Raw genomic sequence first — 20,041 nt, forward strand, 5'->3', positions numbered from 1 at the left:
GGGGTGGGTGATTTAAAGCCTGCGTACGAGCAGTGTACAGGGGTGGGTGGGTGGTATGACTGCTGCATACATACTTTATGAAAGTGGTGTTGGACGACATGAGAGCATTTCAGATGAAGGTGAGCCTGTCGTCATCGCGAGGGGGAAAAATATCCCCGTTCACAGGAACATTTTCGACGTGATGTTGAATCCGTGGACGTCAATAATTGTTCCATATTACTGTATTACCGTAGTTAATAATTACTGATGCATTTTAGATAAATCTACAGTTCGTTGTAATCTTCAAGTATTGTGATGTGGTATGAAACGCATATGGGGGTGGGTGGGTGGTCACTAGCCTGCATACAGAGGTGGGTGGGTGGTTTTGAAACCCGGCAATAGAGCGTACGTACTTTATGAACTGCCCTTATTCCAGTCTGGCACAGAGTTACTTTCGACCTCTGGCAGAGATGACCGGCACTCCCGCTCGGGGGTATTTTTTCTCTTGTGATCACAAACTTGTGACTGCTACTGCTGCTTTTGCTGACACCCCAATTAATAACAGCTTATTTGTGGGGTTGGCTGAGTGGGAAGTTTTGCTCAAGTCTTTCCTGTTTCCTGCTGGCCAGGCCTGATGTTCAGCTGGAGCTGATTTGGGCAGTAATTTCTAATTTGTTCAGCATGCCAATGATAACCCGCCTACTCTTTTCGAAAAACAATGGGATGTTTAACGTCCAAGTAATGCTAGCAGATGAGTCCCCAGCTTGATATACATCCGAGGGGTGGCACACTTGTGACTGTCGACAAAACGACAATCCAACAGCTTACATTCAAGCTTAGAATCAAAGCAAGGCCAGACAGCTCAAACTACTGAGAGTGCACTGCTACCTTTGTACCGTTCCCGCAGATAGGATTACTGACTTGAATATAATATTCAAGATAGCTGCTTCAGAAATATCTGCTATACAAGTTACTTCTGCCATTAGAGGTGGATGGAGGTTATGCTCCCCCTCCCTCCCTCTCTGCGTCTGTCTATTTGTGAGCAGAAGAATATCTCAAAAAGTTATGGACTGATTCAGACGTAACTTGGTGGACAGGTTGGGTGTGTGACGGGACAAATTTCTTTTTATTTTTTTTGAGTATCTGGATACTACAATATTTTGATTCTTCACCATGATAGTGCCAAATATATATATATATATATATATATATATATATATATATATATATATATATATATATATATATATATATATATATATATATATATATATATATATATATATATATATACACACACACATTTTGTTGTGGTGCTGGGGTTCGGGGGCAGGGAACAACCGCTAGATGGAGCAGTTGGGCCATCTCCACCCGGAATTGAAGGTCGTCACTCCGGATAACTCCGAAGTCGACGGGTCGCTTAATGGACCGTGGACGCTAATATTTCGACCGCATGGTTAGGGTCTTTTTGTCTGATTCCAATTTACCAAATTAGTCGAGCTACCGGGGAAGCCACACCCTCGGCCGGCTTTGTCCGAACCGAGTCGCTGTAACCGAGTGGGAATTACCAAAGCCGCACTGGTCCAAATAACAATTTACAGCACAATCTGCCTCCCGAATTCTCAAGCCCGAACACCGGGTCAATGAAAAAAAACATAACGAACTGGAACATTTAACAGTTATTTATTTACAATAGGGAGGGAAACAGAGCAGACTTTTCACGAATATAAATGGAGGCAAATGTACAATGGCAATCACTCTACAGTTTTACTTACAGACTGGTGCCACACACAGACACACACACCCAAAAAGAAATGGAGCTGGCTGGCCTTTATTGGACCCTCCAGCCATGGAGGAAAGGCAAGCTGGGGGTCAGAGTATGGTTTGGTACCTGGCAGTCTCGTGCGGTTTTACCGACTCGCACTTGTGGAGCTCGAAGTCCGTGGACGGGAACGGGGATCCCCAGCTCAAGCGCTCCAACACAACCCACTCGAACCCACGAACCAGAATCCAACGAGCGCAGCTAGGATCCTACGAATGACCCGGCCAGCCACGAACGATGACTGACAACCAGGAGAGCCCAACAGACCAGAAGCAAGGAACGACCTCCAAGGAACCAAGGAACAACACCCAACGGATACAGCTCGCGATCCTTCTTATCCCTCCCCCGTGTGGGGTGGAGGGATCCGCTCTCAGGTAACTTGCCTCTGGATTGGATGGGGCATTTTCGGGTGTCGTGGTGTCCAGCTGCGATTGGAGGAGGGGGGCGTGTCGGCGTCTCTGTGCTCCTCCCCAGAGAGGGGCTCTTTTGTTGTCTTCCCCAGTGTCGAGAGGGGAGACATTCTTCTATGATGGGGTGGAGTCAGAGCTGAGGAGATCTCACCCCTGATTGGACGGGAGGAACATTCCATCTTTCTGGGGTGGAGTCGGCTCTGAGGGGAGGGGGCTTCGCCCACGTCCATAGTCAGAAATGCGTGCATTATGGCACCGTGGTGTGAAGTGAAAGCTGGGTGGGTGAAGCGCTTGCTCTCCCGCAGAGTGGGAGGAGGAGTGAAGCGAGGGTTCCGCTGGAGTCGGTAGATTTAAAAATGTAAAAAAGCTGACTATAAAAGAAACCCGCAGCGCACACATGAAATTAACCCATTCGACATTGGGGAGAGATTCTAACTCTCCACATATACTTAACGAAATAACTAAACTTTGGGTCAACTGTATGTGTGAATGCGAATGGTTTCCAGATTCGTAACAATCTATATATATATATATATATATATATATATATATATATATATATATATATATATATATATATATATATATATATATATATATATATATATATATATATATATATATATATATATATATATATATATATATATATATATATATATATATATATATATATACATACAACACAGACACACCATATATATTGTTGCGAATTCTGGCCTGTCCGGCGTGCGATCGACCACGTAACTCAAATCGCGACACGTCGCCCACCGGAACGGACAATTCAGTCGTGACCCTCCTGGGACTACCGCCAGAAACCAGTCACGGGTTGGGGTTTAACCCCACCACCACTTAGTCCACAGTCTACCTGCGCGAAATAGGGTGAATCGCCGAATGTCGATTATACCTAAGTATCCGCGCGGGTAATCTGCCGAGGATGGGACCATGCCACAGGCCGACTCCGGACACGAACCGCTTAAGCGGTTCGTTCCGTATTACATGGATAACCGAGGGAGTTATCGTCGGCCTTGACGGTTCCGATTAATTACCGGGTGTTTTAAAACCCACTATCAATCCCTTACGTGATGCAAGATGGAGCTTTCAATAAGGGACAAGACGAAGCGAAAAGGGGAACAGTTCAACAAGCAAGCACTTTATTACACACCCACAAGCACGTATATACAGCCATACAGTAATGCACATATAAAAGCAAGGACACAATGCAGAGCTACAACCGAATATAATTATTACAACACTTGTAAAGTAGAACTGTTTAAGACTGGCACCACACACACGCACACATTTACACAAAACCCAAAAGAAATGAGTCGCGACTTCCCTGAGCGCGTCCAGTCCTTGGCGACCGTAACTCCGAGTCCCTCCGGCGTGGTCTGTGAGCTCGTGCCGCGCGTTGCTCGTGTGGTCCGGTCGACAGCTCGGCCGAACGAACAGAACCTCCGACCTTGGCATTATCAGCACCACTCTCCACAATTCCCCTTCAGGGACAAGGGAACAGGAAAAGGAACGACGTTCTCGTCGACCTTCACGTCCACGCCTTTTGTCGATCGCTTGCACGAACCAAGAGCCTTCAGCCTCCAACTGATACAAGGGAACAACCAACCAACAACGACGACTCTTCACGCCCACCCTTTTGTAGGGGCCGGCTCCGCCCTTCGCTCCGCCCCGCGCCCCGCCCCGTTCTTGCAATACTTCTACTTCCTTCTTTGTCTCTGCTTCCCTCTTCTCCATTTATATTTGTGTCTCCTTTATTAGGGTTGGTCCTAACTGTTCCTTCATCCGACGAGTGGTGTCGATCAAGTCCTGCACCACTGACATTGCTCCTTGTGGTGCTGTCACGCATCCCACCTTATTGCGTTGTTCTACTTCCTGGCTCCTTTTGAGTCGTTCCTCCTCTCGGAACTTCCTGAGTTCTTCGTTCTCCCTCCAGAGTTTTTCAATCTCCGTGGACTCAAATTTTGCTCTCCCCTCGAGCTGGTTAATTTCAAACTCATAGTTTTTGTTTTCTCTCCCACTGTTCCTCCTGCTCTTCATTTTCCAATCTCATCGTTTCTTTCAATTGGCTCATTTCCTTTTGCTGTTTCGTTCGTTGTTCTTCCATTATCTCTGCGCACCTCAACCTTGCCTTCTCTTTTTATCTGTTCTTGTCTTTCTTTTTTAATTTCTTTCACCCCTGTCCCTCATTCTCCAACCTCATGGTTTCCTTCAATTGGTTCACCTCAAATTCATGTTCTTTTTGTTTTCTATCCCATTGTTCCTCTCGTTCTTCCTTCTCCAATCTCGTTGTCTCCTTCAATCGCCTGATTTCTCCTTCCTGCTTCATTCCTTGCTCCTTCAGTTTCTCCCCGTATTCCAACCTATTTTGTTTTCTTTTGTCGTTCAGTTTCAAATTCATACTCTTCCAGTTTTCTATTCCACTGTCTTTCTTGTTCCTCGTTCTGCAATCTCATTATTTCCTTCCATTTCCTAATTTCCTTCTCCTGTCTCATTCGTTCTTCCTTCATTACTTTCTTTCATCTCATTCTGCAATCTCGTCATTTCTTTCAACTGACTGATTTCTTTCTCCTGTCTAATTCGTTCTTCTTTGTGTTTTTTATTCCACTGTCTTTCTTGTTCCTCATTCTGCAATCTGGCCCTCGCTTCCAACTGTTTGATCTGTACAGTGTGGTTCCTTAACGTTTCATTCTCTGCCATCGTTCTTTCTTCTTTCACCATCCTCAACTCGTTTTGTAATTCTCTCTTTGTTTTGGTGTTCTTCGAACTCACTGTCTTTCTTGTTCCTCATTTCATTCATTCTCTCGCTCATCTCCGCAACTCTTTTGCGTGCTTCCTTCCTCAATTCGTCCATTTTATTACCGTATCTCTCTCGGCCTTCCAGGCGTTTCTCTTTTATTTCTATCGTCCCTTCTAGGCTTTCTCTTTTCCGAATGCCTTTTCTTACCTCTTCCTTCAGCTGTCTCAATTCCCCATCTTGTTTGCGTTTTTCCTTTCTCCTTCCTCCCTCATTTCTCCCTGCAGTTCTTCGAACTGTTCTGACTTTTCCAGCAATTCCTCCGTCCTTTCCTCCAGCTGTCCCTCTCCTCTTTTTATCTTCCGTTCTAGGCCTTCTCTTTCCTGATTGCCTGTTCTTATCTCTTCCTTCAATTGTTCCAACTCCCATCGTGTTCACATTTTTTTCTCTTCCAACTGTATTTCCCTCACTCTCCCCTCTAGTTCTTTGAACCGCCTTGCCCCCTCCAATATTTTTTCCATTAGTTGTTTTACTTCCAAGTTGTGCTCCTTTTATTTCTTTTCGAGCTCGGTTTTCCATTCTTCCTCCAATTGTTTCTGAAGCCCGCCAATGTCTGCCTGCCTCACCTGCCATGCCCACGTGGTTTGAAACGGCTGTTGGGAGCGCTCGCCTCGTGTCGCACCATTCGCCGCGCCATAAATAGCCGCTCGCTCCATGCTGTGCTGAGGTGCGATCGCGCCGCCATTATGCGACTCAGTTTGCCGGCAAAGTGCTTGCTCAGAATATTGGGTTGAGCTTCCCGGTGGATTGTAATTACAAGTACCATCCCGGGCCATGGATCCTACATTACTACACATATACATTTCTACGCCCGGCACCCGCTCGCCTTGAAATGCCATCTTATTTCACGTAAGCGATTTAATTTAAAGCGCTCGTAATTTGGAGGGAATCGGGGGTCGCTCCACTCTCCCCTGAACCAATTCTCGTAAATTTAGCTTGGAGACTGGAGAGTTTGTTTCCTGCCCGCTGACACCAGTGTTACGAGGAGGGGGATGAGTTCGCATCCCACGACCTGACGCCAGTGTTGCGAATTCTGGCCCGCCCGGCGTGCGATCGGCCACGTAACTCAAATCGCGACACGTCACCCACCGGAATGGACAATTCAGTCGTGACCCTCCTGGGACTACCGCCAGAAACCAGTCACGGGTGGGGGTTTAACCCCACCACCACCCAGTCTGCAGTCTACCTGCGCCAAATAGGGTGAATCGCCAAATATCGATATACCTAAGTACCCGTGCGGGTAATCTGCCAAGGGGATGAGACCACGCCACAGGCCAACTCCGGACACGAACCGCTTAAGCGGTTCGTTCCGTATTGCAGGGATAACCGAGCGGAGTTATCGTCGGCCTTGACGGTTCCGATTAATTACCAGGTGCTTTAAAACCCACTATCAATCCCTTACGTGATGCAAGATGGAGCTTTCAATAAGGGAAAAGACGAAGCAAAAAGGGGAACAGTTCAACAAGCAAGCACTTTATTACACACCCACAAGCGTGTATATACAGCCATACAGTAATGCACACATAAAAGCAAGGACACAATGCAGAGCTACGACCGAATATAATTATTGCAACACTTAAACAGTTCTACTTTACAAGACTGGCGCCACACACACACACATTTACACAAAACCCAAAAGAAATTAAAGTCGTGACTTCCCCGAGCGCGTCGAGTCCTTGGCGACCGTAACTCCGAGTCCCTCCGGCGTGGTCCGCTCGACAGCTCGGACGAACGAAAAGAACCTCCGACCTTGGCGTTATCAGCACCACTCTCCACAATTCCCCTTCAGGGACAAGGGAACAGGAAAAGGAACGACGTTCTCATCGACCTTTCTCGTCCACGCCTTTTGTCGATCGCTTGCACGAACCAAGACCTTTCAGCCTCCAACTGGGACAAGGGAACAACCAACCAACAACGGCGACTCTTCACGCCCACCCTTTTGTAGGGGCCAGCTCCGCCCTTCGCTCTGCGCCCCGCCCCGTTCTTGGCTCCTTCCTTCGAGGCGTTTCCAGAAAGCTCTCGAAGGGGGGCGTGCCCCCACTCCGACCGCCTCACGCCGTGCATCCACCAATCGGGAGCGACTTGCCGCACCCTCCCCTTCACTCCAAGCGTGGTGGGGGGAATTCAGGCGGAAGCATCAGGCGGGAAAACCCCCACAAGCGTCGTTGGTTTTTGTTCTTGCACGTGCCCGCTCGGTGCTCGTTAAATGGCGAGTGGCGAAGATGGGGTAGCGTAGTTGTGGAAGGTGGCGTCATGTAGTGAATGGCGTGATCGTTGAGATGTTGGTTGTGGCGATGTTCGTTGTTGTTTTTGCACCAAATTAACTACAGCAAAAGAAAAACGGCTAACTAAAGCGTCGCAGCCCGAATGGATCACATATATTCCCTCTAAACAACGAGTTTGGGCTAACTACACATGAACTTACCGATATATATATATATCTCACCTGAGGACCCTTTATGGTGTAATGCGAATTTCCACAACCGCAACTATATATATATATATATATATATATATATATATATATATATATATATATATATAGATATATATATATATATATATATATATATATATATATATATATATATATATATATATAATATATATAATATAATATATATAATATATATATATATATATATAATATATATAATATATATAATATATATATATATATAATATAATATAATTTGATGTGTGGACGGGTTGTATCAAAACTTGGATGAATAGATAGGTGACGAACGAGCCGATTCGATTTTTAGTCCGGATTCAGATCCGGCTTGTCAGTGGGATGCAACACGTAAACTGATAAGCCTGGCAGGGGTATGTGCTCTTCTGAGTGCCGTTCTAATTTTAGGAATATGATTTAGCTGATGCCAAAATATGAGCCAACAAATTAAGTCTCAATGTTTTTTTTTTTAAACCATTGCTTCTCAACACTACCTACTGTGGTGTGAAGAGAGAAGCAAAATGGTGTTCATTCCTTAGTGACACCTCGTTAACATTAGAAATGAGGAGTTGTGAGAGAGACGAAGGGTATCGACAAAATGTTTGTTTTTCATCAGAATGGATAGTGGCAGGACCAAGGCCCTGGCTTGAGAGTAAAGTCTGTGAGAGTTGGTACCCTTAGTCGGGCAGGGATTTCACTCAGAGAGCAGTTAATACATGAAATGGTCTCCCTGGAAAGGTAGTGGCAACAGAAACAGTCAATGGGCTTGAACTGGAATTATAGGTACCTGAAAGCATTAGAGATAGAGTGGTGCATGGGCTTTGGCAGGGCTGGGAAGTTGCTTAGGCATGGATGGGTGATTGTGAGAGGGTCTCATGAAAAGGTGAATGTGCTGTCAGTGGTTGTTCATTCCTCCTCCTAAAAACCCCCATCTATCCCTTCCCCCCAAAATTAAGGACAAAAAGAAAACCATGTTAGTGATGCCTCTGTCAGCCTCACTGTTCTCTCCCCTTGACTACACTTCTCCATCTCTTCCCCCACCCTCCTCAGTAGGTAATTGAGTGAAGGCATTATGGGGCATATAGTTGAGAAAGGTTTGCTGGAATGGCTAAAAGATGTTATTTGAGCTGGGATGGAAAGTAATGTACAATATCAAAGCCTTCCAATAATGGCTTTTAGAAAATTGTATGTTTGAGCCATTTGCACAGATGTAGAACCTGAAAGCCCCATTCATTACATTTTGATGTGAAACACTAATGTCAGAACAGTCGTACATAAAGACATGACAACTGGGCTTGAGCAATCCACTGGCATATCTGCAAAGATATCGAGAAACCTTATTACTGAAAAGTGTGGGCCAACAATCCATAGATGGATAATTATTTGAAAACGGTTCAGACCCTGATGAAGTCTTACCAAAGACTTTAAAAATGGTACGTGCTGCTTCCTTGCTTGATGCTCCGCATTCAAAAGGGATAGAGCATGGACAACCCACATAGGTTGACATCCATGGGAATGAGGAAATTCTTGCATAAGAGAATCCAGCTGAGTGTGATGAGAAAGGCAGTGGCATTGTTGTGGGGTTGCTGACACCCAGAATGCCATGGGAAGTGACTGTACCTCCCCCAAGCACAGTAGCTGTTTGTTTTGTCTAATGTGTTGTCGCGTGTATTTGTCTGTCAATGTGTGTGCGTGCCTGTATGTGTGGCAGCTCCACTACGAGCCTTGGATTCTGTTAAAAAAAAATAATATTGTTCCTGCTGACAAGGCAAGTGATGTCATCACATTTGAATGCAAGACATTGTACAATCAAACATTTTTGGAAGAATTACACTTGCAGATTGGACCTCTTAAAAGCTACAGATATGTAATTATTAAATAAAGTTGATGCAGCACTATGTAAATCTATCAAAAACAAGAAAACTTGGTTCCTGATGAACACCACAAATTACCATTCATTTACTGCATCCCTAAGATGTGGAAGAATCCTTGCAAGAGGAGGTTCATCATTCCAAGTAGAGAATATAGTTTGAAACATTTTTTAGTCAAAATCATCTTGCGTATGGCAGCTTAGTTGCCAGGTAGCTATCATTTTGTTGGGGTGTGGCTGTGCTGCTGATGCTGTGCTCCTATAGCAGTACACTGGCACTCATTTCGCCGACCTTGGAACGATGACAAGCTGAGTCAACCCCACCTGGTGTTAATTCAGCAGCTGTAGGGACTCTAACTCAGGACCCTAAGATCCCAAGCCAAGCCACCCGAACTGAAGTCAACACCAGGCTTGAGGCATAATGAAAGTTTTAAATGATTACAAAACTACCATAAAAAGTGAGGTTTTATTTTAGTTTTAATAAAATTGTGGATCATTGTTGACTCTATACCTATGCCTGGTGTTGGCTTAGTGGTTAGGGTGGTGGTTTGGGATCCTCGGGGTCCTGAGTTCGAGCCACTGAATTAACATCACCAGGGTTGGCTCAGCCTGTCATCCTACCGAGGTTGGCAAAATGAGCACCAGTATACTGGTAATTATCCCTGCGTGTCGAAGGTGACTAAAAGGTTGGCATCAAGAAGGGCATCCGGCCGTAAAAAACATTGCCACAAGAAAGGGTACCATGATTGGAGCCCGCAAAAAAGCTGACCCCTGCTCAGGGAAAAAAGCTTTAAAATGGTGTGATGATGATTGTTGACTCTATACCTGTAATCACAACATCAAGGGTAAAGCTAAATGTCTATGACTTGTAATTTTCCATATAGTACACAAACATTCCACGTGACTAACTCGTGGTCACATTGTACAAAGCAGTAGATAAGGACTTTACTGGAAGTGGGAAAGTATACATTACGGTCGAGCAAAAAAGGGCATACTTGTCTGAAAAGGAAAGTCTGTCTTCCTGCAGTTAAAAAAAAAACAAAAAAAAAACGCAAACTTGTTCCATTTCTAATCAGAAACTGTTTCTCTATAGTTGGCAACCCGATACTCCTGCTGACTGTGAGGATACCCATTGGTTCACATCTGGCCCCTTTCTTTGCAAATTACTTCCTGCATGTGTATGAGTCTGAATCTGTACCATGACCAGGAATAAACTTACAACAGGAAGATTTGCAAGAATGTTGCTATATAATATAGAGCAGGAAGATTTTTGAAACATTTTTAGATTAATTGAAGATTTGTTAGCAAAGATTGCTTTATATTTTGATCATTATCATGACATGATTCCATCTATCCAAAAGGGCAGGGATTACAAATAGGTTAGTGCTTGTCCTTTATTTGGAATTACAAATCAATATCAACAATAAAAAATTTCACACTAAATTAGTTCCTTCACCGAAGGTGGATGGAGGTTATCTTTTCACCACTGTCTGTCTGTGTCTGTGTGAGCAGGATACCTCAAAAAGTTGTGGATGGATTTGGACGACAGGTGGGGGTGTGAGAAGGACGAATTGATTAGATTTTGGTGAAGCTCTGAATCCAGAGAGTAATTTTTTTTTTTTTTTAATCTACCAAGTGATTCTTCAGAATTGAGAGATGGGGCAAAAAAATGATATGTAACACGATTTCCCAAAAAGCTACGGATTGATTCGGACAAAACTTGGTTCACAGGGATAGCTGGCACTTGGGAGGGGGGAGGGTGCATATATAAACACACTATCGATGTTTATATATGCCTAATGATTACCCACTGTGCTATAGCTCAAAAGTATAGCTGTTAGTCGTCTTTCAATCTATCCTGAAATTGATGAAAGCGCTTGTGTGTGCTCTCATTGACAGTAGTGTTTGTGTCATCTAACAGAATGTCATGTTAATGGTCATTTCAGAATATTAATTTCACTTTTGCAGTGGCGAAGGAAGCCACTGTGGCCCGGCATCGGACTTCATCTATACCGTATCAGAGTGTGCTTCGGACAATCATTATTCAAAGAAAAATTTAGGGATTGTTTCACATGTTCATTTCTTGTGACCATTCCAAACTTGTTCACTTACCCTTTGGAGTAACATCCCTACATTCTCTTGCGTTTTCATGCCTCCGCTGATGAAGTCGCCAGAGACATTGTTTTCGGGTTGTCCATACGTATGCATGTCGGTCCATGCTAATTTTCTCTTTTCTCTGTAATCGCTTATCTGATTGACACAAAATTTTCAATATTGGTGCGATGACTCATGGAGAATGTTTTGATGGTAATTATGATGTCGTATGTTATGTGGTGTGGCTGCCATGTTGGGGGAGAAAACAGGAAAAACTTTGGACCTCCATCTCTGAAACCTCTCCATGAAAAATATTGAAATTTGGCACATGTGAAATATTCTCCATGGGAAATAAGTGTGGTGTTTTTATATTTATTTTGATGTCTTCGTTATGACGTTATAATTGCATATGTCAAATGCTTTATATGTTCAGTATGAAAACTTTTGAGGGTCATCGAGGGATAAATTGTATTGGCGAGGGGGGGGGTGAGGGCGGGGGAGAGAATCGACTTCATCAGTCACGTGTTTCGGCAAGCATATGTATGTATTTTAATGTGGGTGGAGGCATATCTGGTGACTTCTACGAGTGCCCTTCTAGTTAGGGTACCAAGTCTTTCAGGCTGCGTAACATTATTATGCAGACGTGATTTTGTGGGTTTATTCCCTTTTAAATCCATTTTCTCTCCAACAGCTTTTTGGATTTATACAAAATTCTCATCAGAGGTGCAATTAGTCATGTAGAATTTTTTTTATGATAATTATGACATCATAGTTGATGTGGCATAGCAGCCATGTAGGAAAAACTGTGGATCTCTATCTCTGAAACCACACCAAGGAAAAAATTGAAACTTGGTGCATGGCAAGTACTTTCACATGGCGAATGCTTATATTTTTTTTAATATATATATATATATATATATATATATATATATATATATATATATATATATATATATATATATATATATATTGTATTCTCATCGGTGAAGTGTTCCGGTCAAAATTCAACACTTGGAACACTGTATCCGATCAATATGAAAATTAAGGATCATCTTGGGATAAATTGGTCGACAGGGGAAAAAAAAAATTGATAGACAGATGTAGATGTCGATGTGTGGTTTTATATATTTATATATATATATATATATATATATATATATATATATATATATATATATATATATATATATATATATATATATATATTGTTCTTTGGATAAGAGATGGAGAGATATGTAGATATAGATATAGATAGAGAAGTATGGTGGTGAGAGTGGGTGTAGGGGGAAGGGAAGCGGTGGTAGGTGAGAGCTGAGGTCTTGAAGTCACATTTTACATTACATGGAATTTCCACGGGTCTCTGCTATTTGAGTTGATGACGGGCTTGTTTTTTGGGTAATTTTTCTTGGTCAGATAACTATTTGATGAATGCAGATTTCTATAGAACTTGGTGTCTGAAGGAGTAGGAATGCTGAGCAAGTTGTCCCATTTATGATGGAATTATTGCATCAATACAAAGCACTGAGATACTGGAGGAGGACCTTTGGCCCATCATGCTTGTTTTTTATCCAGACCTTATTGATTTAACCATCTATACTATGAGATGTTTGAAAATGACTGACTAAAATGGCACCACAGACAGACAGAGGTTCATCAGTGAGTGTTTTTGGCTCCCACAAAATATTAAAAAATTGATATCTTCGAAATACCAACAGGATTAGGACAGCACCGGGAAATGCTGGGTACCCCCTGCTAGTAGTCGATAGTACTAACCCAATCCTTCGCATTTCCCCAATTTCGCTGGGGATGGGTTTACTGCAGGGAGCAAAACAAGAGGTACAGTGACAGATGTCACAAGGGAATTTTTATATTTTATTTCTTTTTTATGGTTGTCTGGTGAGGAATGAACAAAACAATCAGCACATTCACTTCTTTATGAGATCTCTGACCTCACATGCTTAAGCTACCTACCAGTCCTGCCAATATCCGTATTTCCCTCTGTCCCTTGGTGTTGGCTTAATGGTTAGGGTGGCGGGCTTTGGATCCTAGGGTCCTGAGTTCAAATCTCACTCTGCTGTTGAATTAATACCAGGTGGGGTTGACTGCCTGTCATCCTTCTGAGGTCGGCAAAATGAGTGCCAGTATGCTGGTATGCTGTGTCGGAGTGGCGACCCGTCCAGGATTATGCCCGATAGCCAAGGAGACTGCTTAAAGCAGCACCAACGCTCTGCACAGAGTATGGTCCCAATCGCCTCCTACTCCTCCTCCTCCTCCTCCTCCTCCTACTCCTCCTCCTCTATCGCCCAAAGCTTTGAGCTGTCTCTCTAATTCCAGTTTAAACATGCCTGGTTTTTGATGCCACAACCTTTTTTGGGAGACAATACCAGGCATTAACTACTTTCTGAGTGAAAAACCCCTGCCTTGCTTCTCTACTAACTCTTATCTTTATTCTAAGGTTGTAGCCATTGGTCCAGTTACTGTTCATTCTCCTTAAGGAAAAAAACTCCACTGCATTTATTATCTGTATACCCTTTAGCTCATGATAGCATATTAGTTTTGTTTCTGGAATTCCAGCGAACCTTTCTGTTCTGTAAAGGCACTTTCTTTGTGAGTTTATGGACTGTCTGCATATGCTGTGGTTGGCATTATTTGAAAAGCTGCACCTGTGCACACAAAGCCAGCAGCCCGAGCTCCCAGACAAAGGAAGAGTGATGGTGGGGCAGTTGGGGGAGTGGTGCAAGTTTTGCCCTTTGCATTCGAGACTGGTCGAGTTATTTTGGCCTGCTACCTTCCTTGGTTTTCTTTCTCGGTCCCATGAGTTTCACAACAGACTTTTTTTTGGTTTTTCTTTTTGCCTTTGAAGGAGCATGCTATGATTGTGTATGTCCACATGCACTTCTTCATGACTGAGCGATTGAGAACATATATATATATATATATATATATATATATATATATATATATATATATATATATATATATATATATATATATATATATATATATATATATATATATATATATATACATATATATACATATATATACACATGGTTATCGCATGTTGAGTTGACATGGAAGTTTGGCATCTGAGTTATTTGAGTTCTTTGGATAAAGATATTTATTTATTATTGAAGCAATTTTTTTATCTTCATTGTAGAAATGCCAGAAACTCTCAGGTAAATTTGTTGGTGCTTTTATTTGCTGAAGTTAAAACAGAATACATAAATTTCAGTTAATTTTTTGACCGCAACAAGAAAAACGTTTCTTGGTGTAATGCTATCATTAGCACAGTGTTTGATTGCCATTGTACGTATATTGTAGGAATTTACTTTTCAAAAGTTCCTCCAGTTGATGTCGCTTCGGTAACAATGCCAACATTTCAGGTCATTCATGCAGGAGATCTTGGTATAATTACGGTCATTCTTCCTGGAGCCTTGCTTGAGAAACGTTTTGTGAAGTGACACGTCCCCCCGGTACACATTCACGTCTGGCAGTGTGTGGATGGAGCTAGCCAACTAATTGCTTCGATATGGAATGGTTTATTACCAACTGTTAAGGGTGGTCTGGAGGCTCGTAATGGTTTGGGATGTTTTTCTGAATATCAAAGCATTATCTGCATTTTATAATGTTCTCCAGATAGTGTAACCAGAAGTATATTAACACAATGCATCTTCTTCTTTGGCTTGCATCATCAAGGATTGGTTATGTTAAAATAGCACTGTCCTGCCTTAACGGCCATTATTCCCTCGTCCTGTCACGTCCCTTCCTATTTGCTGCCTTTGTGGTTGTTTCCCATTTCTTTCTCCCTTGTATGCCATCTCCCTCTGCTCTATCGGTGTCAACATTGCCTGTCTGTCATTCTTCTCTTTTTAGGGTTTAGATCCATCAACAACAGCAAAATAAAATACGTATATAATAATCTATTTAATATATATATATATATATATATATATATATATATATATATATATATATATATATATATATATATATATATATATATATATATACACACCTACATTTCGATGGTGACCAGCTCAGACCTTCTCCTAATGGATCCATTGTGAAATGTGTTGAAATGCCAATTATGGGCTCGATTACAAAATCTGATAGAACCAGAGGATACACTACGTGAGAGTTGGTGGAGAATCTAATCTCTAAACTCTATGAATAACCAGTAACAGATGTTGGAGTCGTGGCTTAGGGCTGTGGTTTTGGCACATGGTTGGCCCTACAAGATATTAAATGGCTGCATATCAAGGTTTGTTTTGCTTTGCCACGAATATCGTCTTCCATGACTTTTGATGGTATCATGTTTCTGAAATCTTCTCCAACTCTGATCTTTTTAATCTTTTCTTTTCTTACCCCCCCCCCCCAATGTTTGCCTACTTATTCTTCACTGGGCTGTCTGTTCTGTTTTTTTTTTTTTTGTTTTTTTTTTTTTTTAAAACGATTCACTCATTGTAATTTAGCTGCTCTCTGAGCCTTGTCCTTGTTCTATTGAGGCTTCAAAACAAATGCACGCACATATCGAAGAGAAATTGTAAAATACTTTAATGAGTTGATGTTCAAAAAGCTCTGTGCCATCTTTAGCTCCCTGAGATATGTGCGAGCATACATTATAACCAGCTGAAATGTCCATTCCAATGCTTGATGAAGCATTACAATGTCAATGAAACTCTAGATTTGATTAATGGTAATTCCTATTTAAACGTGTAAAGTACTTGAAGGGAAACTACCTTTGAGTAATTTTGTTTGGTTTTGTCAATTATACAGCCATTTATATGATTTATTTATATTTGTTACCCACTGAGTTGTTTGTTTGTTTGTTTGTTTTTTGTAAGGAATGAGTCGAAGAACCACAACCGCTCTGGATGATTTTTGTATTCTCACCGTTTCTACAAATTGCAACATTTGGTTAAAGGAAAGTGATGCTTTTGTCAAAACTATGCAAAGTGAGACAGTGGGGGTTTGGAGTGGTTTGGGAGGTGGGGGAATGGTGGGAGGTTAAGATGGTTATGGGATGAAACGCGTATAATAAAAATGTTTAAAAATAGTACTGTATTTGTATTTTTGTTTTTCATACAGGTTTTGAGTAGGGTACAGTATTACTAATGGAGTTATTTTTATTTTATTTTTTTTTCTTCATGCAGATATCAAAACTCAAGGGAAAACATCATTAGAGGGTGGAAGGTTAACGTACCAATAATTGGATAGTGGGGAACAGGGATGCGAGACAGACGAGAAGCAGACAAACGGGCAAGATCAGAGAGTAGAAAGGATCATAAAAGACACATGGGGTCAGCATGAGGTGACACTAACTTCTGCACAGATGGAAAGAACGAGATTGGATGTCAGGTTTATTTTTTTTTTGTTTGTTTGTTTTTTTGCTCTGCTTGTTTTTATTTTTGTGCAAACCCAAGTTTGTCAGCAGCTAATTGAGAGGATGTCATTTTCAGATGTTTTATTTTGAATGTTTACAACATTGATCTTAATTGTAGGTAATTTTACACCAACAACCTTTTGTTGCCATATGTAGGTCCCTCCCTTTCTCACCTGTTGGGTTATTTGAGTATAGATGTCATTTAATTGATGCCAGCACCTGAATTTCTAATCCTCCCACATTTTCGTTTTTCACTATTCCTCACAAAGCTGTTCTCTCGTTTTATTCTTTGATGGAGTGCTATTGGTAGAGATAGATGCCTGCTTTCTAGGGTCATTCAGATGCAATCAAAGGTGATTTGCACCTTGGTATTTGTGGATGTAAAAGTGTCTGTGGGTTTTGTAACACAGTAGGGATGTTTTCTTCGAAGGCTTTACAACTTGTTATGGAGAGGAAGAGTTTGTCTACTTTGCCAACCAAATTATATTGCTGCTTCCTTGTATCGTTTGTGGTGATTACCTTTGTCAGGCATACATAGTTTACGAACACACGGATGGTGTGCCATTTTCTTTTGCATTCCTTGTTTTAAAAGGGATCGTGAATTGTAAGGTAGTCCTCTTACAAAACAAACAATCATTTTGAAAAGCTGTCTTTCTCTTGTTGCTGTGTTGTGATGGATGCCTCCATTACATAGATAATCAGGTACCTTCTTTAAACAGATAATAATTGCTTGATATTTTGTGCTTCTTTCGATCATCTTTTATCTCAAGGGAAACTTTTCACCATCTGTTAAATGCCTGAGAATATACAATGATTATTTGATGATTCCTGCACGTACATGAGAATTGACTACTTGTAAAAGACCTCAGAAGTTGATAAAAGCATTTGGCTACCATTATTCCTTGGTGAACTTTGTAAGTTATCTTTTAAGTTATCTTGAATCAATTTGAAGCCTTTATTTTTAAAATCCTTTTCTTTTCATCCAGCCCTTTGTTGTTGTTTCCATCCACTCCTTTGTCTTTTCCATCCACCCCTTTTTACCTCTACCACCGAAGGTGAAGGAGGTTGTGTTTTCACCCCTCTCTGTCTGTCTTGTCTATCTGTGTGCAGAATATCTCAAAGTTGTGGATGGATTTGGACGAAAGTTGGTGGACACATTGGGTGTGTGATGAAGATGTGATCATTTTTTCAGTGATTCTTCACCATTGAGAGAGATCCTCTTTTTCGTTCGATACCTCCCCCCCCCTCCCTTCCCCCCAAAAGCACTTTGTGTTTTGATTCCAGAAGCTTCACGAAGACCACAGTAAAAAAAAATAGGATTGTGCATCCTGAAGCTCACACAAATCAGGAGCAACAGTCACTCAAACCACCCACAGACCCCCCCCTTAGACCCTGATTTATTTTATTTCATTTTATTTTTTTCTTAATGCCATGAACAAACTTTGGTACATCATGGGCGATGAAGGTTATGGTCAAGCTTCATCAAAATTGTGCATGTACTTTTGGCAAAGAGAGCAAATTCCTACCCGGGGGGGGGCGAGGTCAACCCCCAACCGCCCCCCCCCCGGTAGATCCTCTAAATTAGTGCAGATTTTGATGTTGTCGATACACTGGTTCATCATGGGTGATGAATGTTGTGGTTGTTTCACTGAAATCATATGTGTAGTTTCCGAGAAGAATCATATGTTTAGCTAATCTATTTTTTGGTGGTTCACTCCCCCTACTCCCCCTTCATGAGTGTAGATTTTGATGTGGTCGATACACTTTGGTACATTATGGGTGATGTGATGAAGGTTGTGGTTAACTTTCACCGAAACAGTGTGTGTCTTTGAAGAAGAGAGTAAGTACCTTTTTTTGGGGGGGGGTTCAAACTCACTCCCCCCCTCCCCAGTAATGAGCACAGATTTTGATGTGGTCAATAAACCTTTGTTAGGCATCAGATATGAAGCTTGTGGCCAAGTTTCATCAACATCGTGTGTTTAGTTCAAGCGATAATGACTGAAGTGTTTTCACACTGACTGACTGGCCTGCTGACTCACTAACTCACTCACCTGTGGACACTGCTCGATTGCATAAGCTCACCTGACAAGTTCAGGTGAACTAATAATGCACAGCATGTTTTTCTACAACTACAACTTCTTCTTGGCTCATGGAGATACCAACCCTCCCAAGCAAAAATGGTATATGAGAGTTGTACTCTCATATACCATAGTTGGTTACAGTTCTCATTACAGTAGCCTGCAGAGAATCACTACAGTAAAGGGATGCTCTTTTTACATGTGCTAGTTCTTCCTCAATTGTGTTCCATCTCAAATAAGTTTAAAATGTTTGAGTAGAAATGAGGCGTTACATGATTACAATTTTTCATTCATTCAGGAATACAACAATGGAATTTTGTGGTGGGAGGAGCGCTACATCAAGAAGGCACTCTATCGTTCCCTGAAGGACTCTCAGCTAGCAAGACGTACTCTTGTCGGTTCAAATGGTGACTCCGACAGTTTGTCTCCCTCTGCGGAACACAGTCCCAAACTCCCCAATGGTTAGTCTTTTAAAAAAAAAAAATTGTACCGCTCACCCGTCTGTGCCTCTCCAGTCCACCCAGCATAATTCTGGGCTGTCAAATCTTGGGTTGAACCCTGGCCCGGCTATAAACTGTTATCCTGGTGCTTCTCATACAGAGCGGTGGGCCTTCCCTCGGATTGACTTTCAACTTTGTGTCATGTCTGCTATTGTTGGTGGATGTTAAAGCTCCCATGGTGTCATTTGACGAGTAGGCGAGCTATTCCCGCCACCCTGAGCAAATTCCAAATTCTTGCCCTGACTACTGCTGGAAAGGCATGTGATATATGTAACCACCCATTGCAATCCTTGCCGTGAGCCTGCTTTGACGGCACTGAACCTGCCTTCCTGAAGAGCGCGAGAAAGACGTGGCCCGTAATCTTGTATTTCCTGCGGTAATGCATGTGATGAGAATCAAGATGCCTGCAGGTGTGGGGGGGAAAAAACAATAGTGAACAATAAATGTTAATGAATGAAGTGTAAATAATTAAACATTTTATGAATAAAGCTTGTCAGTATGGTGGTGATTGATCGTCAAGATTATGTACAAATACTCTAAAATAAAAACTTGTAAAATTTAAACCATCATCGTGTAACACCAGAGACATTCCTTAAATCTCAGAAATTAGAGATCCATTTTAAGAAGAAGATTGCAAAAAG

At 41.9% G+C, this 20,041-nt stretch overlaps 1 protein-coding gene across 5 annotated transcripts in view; it reads left to right on the forward strand.

Annotated features, from left to right (window-relative positions):
• Positions 1-20,041, forward strand: part of JARID2 (jumonji and AT-rich interaction domain containing 2) — a 142,452-nt gene that overhangs the window by 17,884 nt on the left and 104,527 nt on the right. For 4 of the 5 annotated variants that reach the window (XM_085891894.1, XM_085891890.1, XM_085891891.1 and 1 more), the window contains one exon: positions 19,199-19,361. The exons of the other annotated variant lie outside the window; for it this stretch is intronic. In XM_085891894.1, the coding sequence (XP_085748020.1) occupies positions 19,199-19,361 (163 nt within the window). The remainder of the gene's footprint in view (positions 1-19,198; positions 19,362-20,041) is intronic. 5 annotated transcript variants of the gene reach the window in all.

The sequence above is a fragment of the Eptatretus burgeri genome, chromosome 8, assembly GCF_056783735.1.
Source record: "Eptatretus burgeri isolate ZD-2024b chromosome 8, Ebu_testis_v1, whole genome shotgun sequence".
Lineage (NCBI taxonomy): Eukaryota > Metazoa > Chordata > Myxini > Myxiniformes > Myxinidae > Eptatretus > Eptatretus burgeri.